The sequence below is a fragment of the Galeopterus variegatus genome, unplaced genomic scaffold, assembly GCF_000696425.1.
Source record: "Galeopterus variegatus unplaced genomic scaffold, G_variegatus-3.0.2 Scaffold298, whole genome shotgun sequence".
NCBI lineage: Eukaryota > Metazoa > Chordata > Mammalia > Dermoptera > Cynocephalidae > Galeopterus > Galeopterus variegatus.
Genome location: NW_007726409.1, coordinates 125524 through 134498, shown reverse-complemented (window position 1 = coordinate 134498; position 8975 = coordinate 125524). Strand labels below are relative to the sequence as shown.

Below are 8975 nucleotides of genomic sequence, written 5' to 3'. Positions count from 1 at the left end.
CGCAGCAAAGATCTTTTGTTCTAACTCAGCGTGAAAAGAAAAACTTTCTTTAAATGCAATAAACTTAAACCAAACTGAAGACTCTAAACAGATCCTCCTCCGGCCACTCTACACATATACAAGGGGGTTTGTTTTAACCGGTGGAAAAATTTTGGGTCCTGTTTTTCTGCCTCGCAGACCCACTTACTGCTGAAACTTAGAGTGAGAGAGAGATTTCCAATGTCTAGGACACATGCTTAAAGCATAATAAAACAGGGACTGTCTTTTGCTTTGAAAATCATAAATTATAATTTAATGCCAATAATAATTTACAACAAATGGCTGTTTACAATAAACTAACACAAAACAAACAAGGAAAAGGGCCTGTGTTTTACTTATTAGAGAAACTTCACACACTCACATGGATAGCACTTGCAAGAGGAGAAAATAAACAACAACCGACAAAACCTCGAACTTAAAGGTCAGCGATACTGTGCACTAAGAGCTTACTTATATTTATATACGTATATATCTACAGAAAGAGAGGGTCAGATGGAGAACTCTGCTCAAATGCACAAATCAGACAGATTTTTCTGATCTGCATGTATTGACTGGAACTGAATATCAAAGTTTAACACAGTTTATAAAATGATCCTTTTACTTTCACCTCCCTCGCCAGTCCTCCCTTTCAAAATTAAACCACAACCAGAAGTATTTTGATGTTGAAGTATTTGGATGGGGAGGGAAAAGACTCAAGAAGAACAAAATTGCAAGCTCCCAGCACTGAGCTTCCTCCAAACCAGGAAAAGAGAAAAGGGGGGAGGGAGGCTCCGAAACAAATAGTTACTACTTCCAAATTAGCACACCCTGTAAAGTTTCCTTCCTTCTTTCTTTCTCTCTCTTCTTTTTCTTAATTTGGCTTCTAAGGACAAAGGATTCCAAGAGCAGTACAGATTGTATCTACACAATCTGAAATGTCAAAATGTCGATGTGTTTTTATGTACATAATTCCAATGGAAAAGATTCCCTTGACCTGTGGTCATGCTCTCACAGACTGAAGGTAAGGGGGGGGGGAGGGGAGAGGCAGCCCAACTGCAAGTTATCATATGTACATTAAAAACAACCCCTTCAGAGCTATAACCTATATGACTGGATTTGAAATCCTCTCAACAACCACACGAGATGAGAACCACAGAATATATATATATTTTTTAAATCACACCTATTTAAGGAAAAACTCATGGCAAACAGCTGCCCTGTATTTACAATGCTGTGATTAGCTTGCTTGAACAATCTTCTGCATAACTGTCAGAAATGTACAAAAGAGTATTTTTTTCTGATCATAAAATAGATACTGATCTCAAGATTTCTAATACTTTTCACAATACCTTCCCTAAGCAGGCACTTAAGTGTGACAAATATAAGGGCCTTTTTTTTCCTGGAAAATCCATTTTTAATTAAAAGGAGGATTAGGTGAATTGGGGTGGTTTACTATATCAGTATGGCACTTCCTAAACCATAGATAAACCATTAACTTCAGCTTCCCTCCCCCCCACCCAAATTAAAGAGGCAAATACACTAGTCCACCTTTGAGCAAACTGACTGAGAGGAGTAAACAAATGCAGCCCCCAGCCCGGCTCACGAGAGCTCACAGGGGCTCTTCTCGATGGAAAGACAGTGAGTGGGGACAGCCAAACAGATTTCAGATATCAAATAATATTTTAATTTCTGAATACTTTCAATTTTCCTTGGAATATAACACACAAAGACTCGACCAAACAGTTCAGTTATTATAACTTTTACAGTATACAGAAATGTTGCACTTAAAAAAAAAACCTTCAGTTTTTTTTAAAACACAAACTGTAAACTCTAAGATACTGAATCAATCACGTTACCTATAAGTGCCAACAGTGTTATTTTGTCATGCTGATTTCAATGGTATTTTTTTTAAAAAGGGAAAATATCAACAATTATAATACAAAGGGTTTGCAAATATACAAACAGATATAGGATTTTCATAACAATTCAAGAACTAAGCGGGACCCAATTCGAATTACAAAAGTTCACTTTTTATTCAAAACCTCAGCATGTGTCTTGGACACATTCCTTGGCTGCCAATAAATTCCACAGTTCATTCTCTTTCTTAAAATATTTTTAAAAAGCTAGGTTTGTCATGGTGTCTTGTGGGGGGGGGGCAGGGTAGGGGAAGTTAAATGTTGTATGTGGTTCCTCCAGTTCTCTAATTAGAGTGCTCAACTTCACCTAAAATTTTTGGTCACCACTTGTAAGTGCGTTTCCATTATCTTTGAGTTGCCTTTTAAAGTTTTATGTCTTCCTATGATATTTTCATGGACTCAGTTTTAATTCTTGCAGAACATATATTTAATGATACACAGTTTTTAAGAAGCCAAGATTATATCAAAACTTATTATAGAACCACAGAATAAACTGGTTTGGAACCAGAAAAGTACAAAAAAGAACAGCTAGAGGTACATAGACACAGGACAATTAATAATTTGGAAAAAAAAAAAAAGACTTACTTTCTCCATTCTGCTAATTTTCTCCCAATCTCCTTAAATGCACTTTTAGCAATATTTTTCAAAAATTTACCAAAAAAAGAAAAAGACTAATTTCCTTTTTATACAAAAATGATAAGTAGCAAGTTGTTCTGACCGACACAGGAGTTTTTTTTTTTTTTTTAATGCATTCTGTAAAAGTTCATTTGACAGTCTTTTTTTTTTTTTTTTGAAATTCACAGTCCATTAAATTCTTCCCTCTCTTCTTTTAGCAAACTTGTAACATCCTTTTATATCCTTTCTTAACAGAAGGAAATTAAGCAAACAAACCAGTCTTTTGCCTTTTCTTTCTCTGTTTCACTCCCCCTTCTTATTTTGATTTATTTATTTATTGAATTGCCATATACGGCCAGTTAAAACTGCTGCCGGACAGTAACATATCCCGGATGAGGGTTTCGATGGGGGTTTTACCTACCAAACGGACGAAAAACAATTGCTCTATGACTGAGGAGGAGACCGTGCGGAGGGAAGGGAGGCGAAGCAAAAGCTTTCCGAATCGCGTTGGCTGGTTGGGGTACTGGCTCCTAACGTATTCTTCCAAAGCACACTGGGATTTTTCCTGCAAGCTTTCCACATGGGCTACATCAGAGAGACCACAGGCATCTGGAAGAAAGTTTAAAAAAAAAAAAAAGAAGAAGAAGAATTCAGTCATCAGATTAAGAGGTTTGAAATGGGTCACATGAGGTGTGTGCACAGTGCTCTGTCAAACTGCCCCAACCGGAGTTGGAGCAAATGCCTATGTACTGAAAACTTAAGGGGGGTTGGTGACAAAGAGCATGAGATGGTCCCAGAGTGTTTGCTTTAAAATAAAACACAGCTCAGTGTGCTACAGGCTTTCACTGCTCCCAGTCCCCAGGCTGGGTCACTGAGAGGCCCAAGCAGAAGTGCAGTGGGTCTATCTGGCCCAAGTCAGTAAACAGATGAAACCAAATGCGCCAGCACTCCTCCCCTCCTCCTCTGTAAATAATAGTTTGGGTTATAATTATATAGTCATGGTGGGGGCCAACAACCTGGCCCAGCCCCGAGTAATGGCGTCCACGACCCAGCCTCAGATTCTCCCCAAAGAGGGCGACTCATTTTTCTCCAGTCTTTGAAACTGATTTAAGTGGCCCTTTAAAACTGATCTTGTCAGTTTAGCCTATTGAAGGGCAGCCATGCAAACTGTGATCTCTCTGTTCATTTGAGCTGTTTCTTTTCCCCCTTTTCTTCTCTCTCCCTTTCTCTTCCACCCCCCTTTATTTTTTTAAACCCAGGTCCCTCCAAGAAGCAACCCCCCTCCCTGTTATCTTCAGGAAAACACTTTTCTTTTTCTGATATGTGAAAATACAATAAGTGCCTTTGAAATGAGAGACTTCTTGGTGAAGGCGGTTCAGGTTGTGACCTGACCTTTCGGGGCTCCCCAGACAAGACTGGGGTTAACACATGCATATTGTGAATCATTAAAACAGATATTCAAAAACAACCACCACCACCTCCACCCCAAGAACCAGAACACACATGCAATCCCCTCATGTGTGTGTCTAGGACTCTGCATGTCTACAGAATACATAGGTGTCTGTAGTCAGGAATTGAAAGATCTGTTTGCATAGGACTCCTTCCCTCGGCATGGCATCAGTAGTGTGTGTTTCCATCTGAATCAGATAACAAGAACCTTTATCTCTTTGTGAGGCGATTTGCATTCTCCACACAGGCCTCCACATTTTGCAAAAAGTAATAAACTGTTAGGACAGTATCACACAATTCTTTCCTTGAAAGACCAAGGGTGAGAACCTTTATCTCTTTGTGAGGCGATTTGCATTCTCCACACAGGCCTCCACATTTTGCAAACAGTAATAAACTGTTAGGACAGTATCACACAATTCTTTCCTTGAAAGACCAAGGGTAAGATTGAGAGCTAACAATGATACCAAGAAATTAACCACCACCCCCATCATCTGAGAACATGGGCTGGGTGTTGGGTTATAGGATAGGAATGAAGGTGGCTTTGGGGAAAGGGAATATCCTGCCTGTGTATTTGAATCAGGCAAACGTTCTAGGTATGATAGGCTCAAGAGAAAAATAATCCAGATCCAAGCCTCTGCATACAGCTCTTCCCTGCCCTGACACTGCCCTCTAACTGATTACCTAAGGACTTTGGAAAGCAGAATTTGGGGTGGCCGTTGGGGGACATTTTATGTGAAAAGCAGCAATGTATGAAAGAGAGCAGGTTGAGGACTTGGAACCTGCAACAGACTCAGTGAATGACTTGGTTCCCCAGACTTCTTTCAAACAATGAGGAAGAAATTGTGGTCCTCCTTTTTGTTTGCCACATAAACTGCACATCTATCCTGGTTTCCTGACTAAAAGCTTACAAATTTGTAGTTGGTGACTAGGTTCCAAGGTCTGTTAATGTCTAAATGTTTGTTATTCTTAATCAGGAACCCCTTTCCCCTTTCAGCCATGACAAAGGGATCAGCTGACAACTTAGTACAAGAATGTGAAGGGGGAGTGATTTCCACCGACCTGAACTCAGCCTGGAGGCAGCCAAAAGACTCAGGTGTGGCCCGAAATGGAAAGCCAGACACTTTCAAAAATCATTTGGCCTCAAGAGTTAATTAATATCAGATCTATTACTCACACAGGTTAAACTACATGCAAACTAATTAGATTTCATAATACAGTCAATAATGGTTTTATACCCCCAGCAACATTCATATCCAGCCCAAGTTGGCATACACATGGAGTTGTTTGAAAATTGCCTTGTTTGCCTGGGCAGGAGAAGCAAGAGGCCAGTTTTTAAACTCTTGCAGAATTCTGAAGAGTTATGATGGTCCCTTTCCTCCTCTTGCCCCTTCCTGACAGCTCCTTTCCCCTTTCCTGGTGGTCTACATTATTTTAATAAGAATGATTTTGAAAACTGCCTCCCTCAGGTTGGATTTGCCTGGAGCTCCAACTCCTCCTGAGTTAGCAGACAAACTTTTTCCCTGCAGGAACAAACCTTCCCCTGAAGGGATAATGCCAGGGCTGCTCCAGTGCCCAGGGGCATCTCCTAGAGGCCCAGCCAGGGTGCCAGAGAAAGCCAGGGGGTTGAAGAAGTTCCCCAGGGCACAGCAGACCCAGAGAGCCTGGGTTGGGGGGTGGGGAGCAGGAGAATACATCCCAGTCTGCCTACTGCAGGAGGGGAATAGGCCTGAGAGGCTGCCCTATGGCCCATTTGGGGAGTCTGTGTCTGAAGCATCCTTTCTGCAACCCAACTTTCCTCTCCTCTCCCCAGGACAGGCCTGGTGATGCCCAGCAGCTATACAGAATTCTCACTTCAAGTTGCTCTCAACAGTTTGGCCTTTCAAGGGGGAGGTTGGGCTTACCCTGGGGACTCCCAAGTTCTCTGGGCCCTAACTCTAGGCTAGGAGCCCTTGGACATCAGAAGACAGGCCTTCTTCCTACCTGAGGTGAACAGGACTATGGCCTTGAGGCAGCTGTACTCGGCCGAGTCGACGTGCAGTGCCTTGAGCTTCTCCACTTGCTCTTGGAAGATCCGTATGTGGTCCATAAAGGCGACCACCCGGTCGGCGGACATGGGCGAGGCGTGCAGGCCGGCGGCGGCCAGGAGGGGAGCGACGTGGAGGGGCATGGAGCACTGCGCCGCATTCAACACAAACAGCTCGCTCCAGGTGAGGCGAAGCAGGGCCACCTGGTCCGTGATCTGCAGGTCAGGGAAGAAGGGGATGTTCCGGGCCCACTCGACGGCGCTGAAGAGCATCCGCGCAGCCAGTTCGCAAATGTTCTCGATGCCCATGATGTTGTTGGGCTGCATGCACTGACTGCCGAAGCGCGACGTGGGATAGGGCTCGGCGCGCAGCAGCAGGGAAATATATCCGGACAGGTACGAGTGGCAGTTGAGGGGGTCCCCGTTGGTCAGCGCGAACTGCCCGTGGGTCGGCTGGGTGGGCGGCATCCTGCCCCTCTGCACCGCTGCGGGGAGGAAAGGAGACACTCCGCAATTAATGACCAGCCTCGGTCCACAGGTCCCCCGGCAGTGTCTGCCCCAGCCCGACCCCCACCTGCCCCAGGCCGTGAACAGCGCAAAAACCAGACAGGCCTGCCCCAGACCCGGGGGTCGCCGGGCGTCCGGCACCCGTCCTCTCAAACCACCACCCAGGCAAGCTCTGATGGCCAGAGCGGCACACTTGCCTCCGAGGCCCGCTCGGGGCTGGTCGGCCGAGGACCCAGAATTAGCCACTTTGCCTCGGGGTCCCCAGTGCTGTGGGCGGGATGGAGCATTCTGAGGGCATCTTTCTTCTTTACTGCTAAACAGCTGATATTTCTTATTGATTGGAGGAGAGGGAGCGGGAGGGGCGAGTCTGGGGGGAGGGCGAGGACGCTTTTGCAAAAGACACAAGGTTCACCCCAGACGGCCCGTGGCCACCTCGGAACGACACTTCCCCAAACCCCGCAGCCCCAGCCCCAGCCGGGCGGGGAACCCCGGGTGAGAGAGGAGCAGAGAGCCGTGACCTGGCGTCTGCCTAATCACTGTGCTCTTGCTCGGAGAAAGAGAGACAGAGGGAGAGGGCGGAGAGAGAGGCCGGCTGAGGCGAGAGGAAGCCGGGGAGAGGCAGGGAGCAGGCGGCCGGCGCCGGCGGAGCCCGGGCAGGGCCCGTGAGGGCCGTGGAAAGCCGGTGAGGCTTGGGCTCCGGCTGTTATCCGACTCCGAACCGGGAGAGTCGCTCTCGCAGAAACACAAAGAAACCCCGGCTTTGGCTCGCCCCAACCCGGAGCCCGCGCCCCGCGCCGAGCGCGCCATTGGCAGAACACGGCTCGCGGCGCTCGGCGAATTTTATATCACAAAGACCCAACTCGCCCAGAGCGAAAGCAGCCGCAAAGGGCCCCTCGCCCATCCTTTCCTACTCCCTATCGTGCTGCTCTCCTCGTTTCAAAAGTGAAAGGAAAAAAGAAAACAGAGGTATTTTTTTTTTTTTTTTTAGCAGAATGTTAATCCACGGAGGATCACATGAGCGCTGCCCGGGCGGCAGCGTTAATACGGCGAAGTGCATAAAATTGCTATTTGTAATTTGAACCTCCTGTACAAAAGTACAATCTCAGGTTGGTTTCTTTTTTTTTTTTTTTTTTGAGAGGGTGGGGGTTGGGAAGAGGGGAGGGGAGGAGGGACATATGTTGAACATGCAGGAAAAACAAGGAGAGAGAGAGAAGTAAACCAGGCTTTAAAACAACAACAACAACAAACACTACCCCATCCCTTGCAGAAAGGCGAACTCGAATGAACTCGCAATCAATGCAAAGAAAATGAAAACAGCCCGAAGAGAGAGTAGAGAAGGAAATCAGTCGGCCAAGCATGCGGATTTGGGGGTCTGGATTCCACTGCAGAACTCGCTGTTAGTATAAACCCCCTTTTGGCTGCAATACGAAGAGAAGAGCTTGGGGCTTCTGTGTCCTTACCCAGAGCAGGCTAGCCAAACGCACCCAGAGCCCCGGGACCCCGGGCGAGGGGGGGAGAAATGAGAGGCCGATACCTTCCCGTCTCATGCCCACTTTGAGGCACTTTTTGAGGCGGCAGTACTGGCACTGGTTGCGGTGGTGCTGGTCGATGGGACAGTTCCGGTTGGCGCGGCACGTGTAGCTCAGGTTCCTCCGCACGCTGCGCTTGAAGAAGCTCTTGCAGCCCTCGCACGTGAACTGGCCGTAGTGCTTGCCGCTCCGGCGCGCCGCCTTTTGTGTGTGCGAGGGTGCGAGAGGGCGCGGGAGGGCGCCCCGGGTGGCTCGGGGGGCTGGTTGCTTGAGGTTGGTTAGTTTTTCCTTTTTTGTTTTTGCTTTTGCAAAGTTTTGTCGGTTGCTTGTCTGGCCCGGTGTATTTGTTTTGTTTGTTTCTCTCGGCTCAGCTTTGTTGGTTTCGGGGGGCTTTCCGCAGGGAGGGGAGGGGTAGGGGACAGGAGAGCGAGTGGTAGAAGAACGTGGAGAGAGAGGGAGGGGAGGGAGAGCTGCAAGTCGATTGTCTGGCTTCAAGACAGAAGTAAGAGGCAAAAAAAAAAAAAAATCTTTCCAAAGATCTCGCTCGCTCTCACTCTCTCCCTCCCTCTCTCGTTCACTCTCTCGCTCTCAGGGCTGGTGTGCAGCCGAGGAGTTGCAGGAGGAGGAGGAGGAGGTGGTGGTGGTGGAGGAGGAGGAGGAGGAGAGGCGACTGTCCGGGGGCCAAGTCCAGGGCAGCCCACAGTCAGCCATTCAGGAAAGCCATCGAAATCAGGAGGACTAAGAGAGCAGAGGCGCCGGGCACGGGCGCGCCCAGGGATCTGGGCAGGCCGGGGCGGAGGCCGGCGGCCCGCGGAGTGGCCGGAGCGCTGCCCGGGTCCGGGGGAATCAGCATGAAAGTGGTCCGCGTCGGGCGCTGCGCGGCGTCGTCCTGGCGCTGGGCCGCCGCCGCCGCCTGCC

At 47.6% G+C, this 8975-nt stretch overlaps 1 protein-coding gene across 2 annotated transcripts in view; it reads right to left on the bottom strand.

Annotated features, from left to right (window-relative positions):
- Window positions 1–1679: 1679 nt before the first annotated feature.
- The window catches only part of NR2F2 (nuclear receptor subfamily 2, group F, member 2), a 13235-nt gene continuing 5939 nt past the window's right edge, over window positions 1680–8975 (bottom strand). Inside the window, exons 1-3 of one of the 2 annotated variants that reach the window (XM_008567147.1) lie at window positions 8063–8241; window positions 5979–6506; window positions 1680–3158 (exon numbers count right to left, since the gene is read on the bottom strand). In XM_008567147.1, coding sequence (XP_008565369.1) covers window positions 2884–3158; window positions 5979–6506; window positions 8063–8075 — 816 coding nt within the window. In that variant the 5' untranslated portion in view covers window positions 8076–8241 and the 3' untranslated portion in view covers window positions 1680–2883. Of the gene's footprint in view, window positions 3159–5978; window positions 6507–8062; window positions 8242–8975 lie in introns of those variants that run through there. The other variant, XM_008567145.1, reaches the window with a different exon arrangement.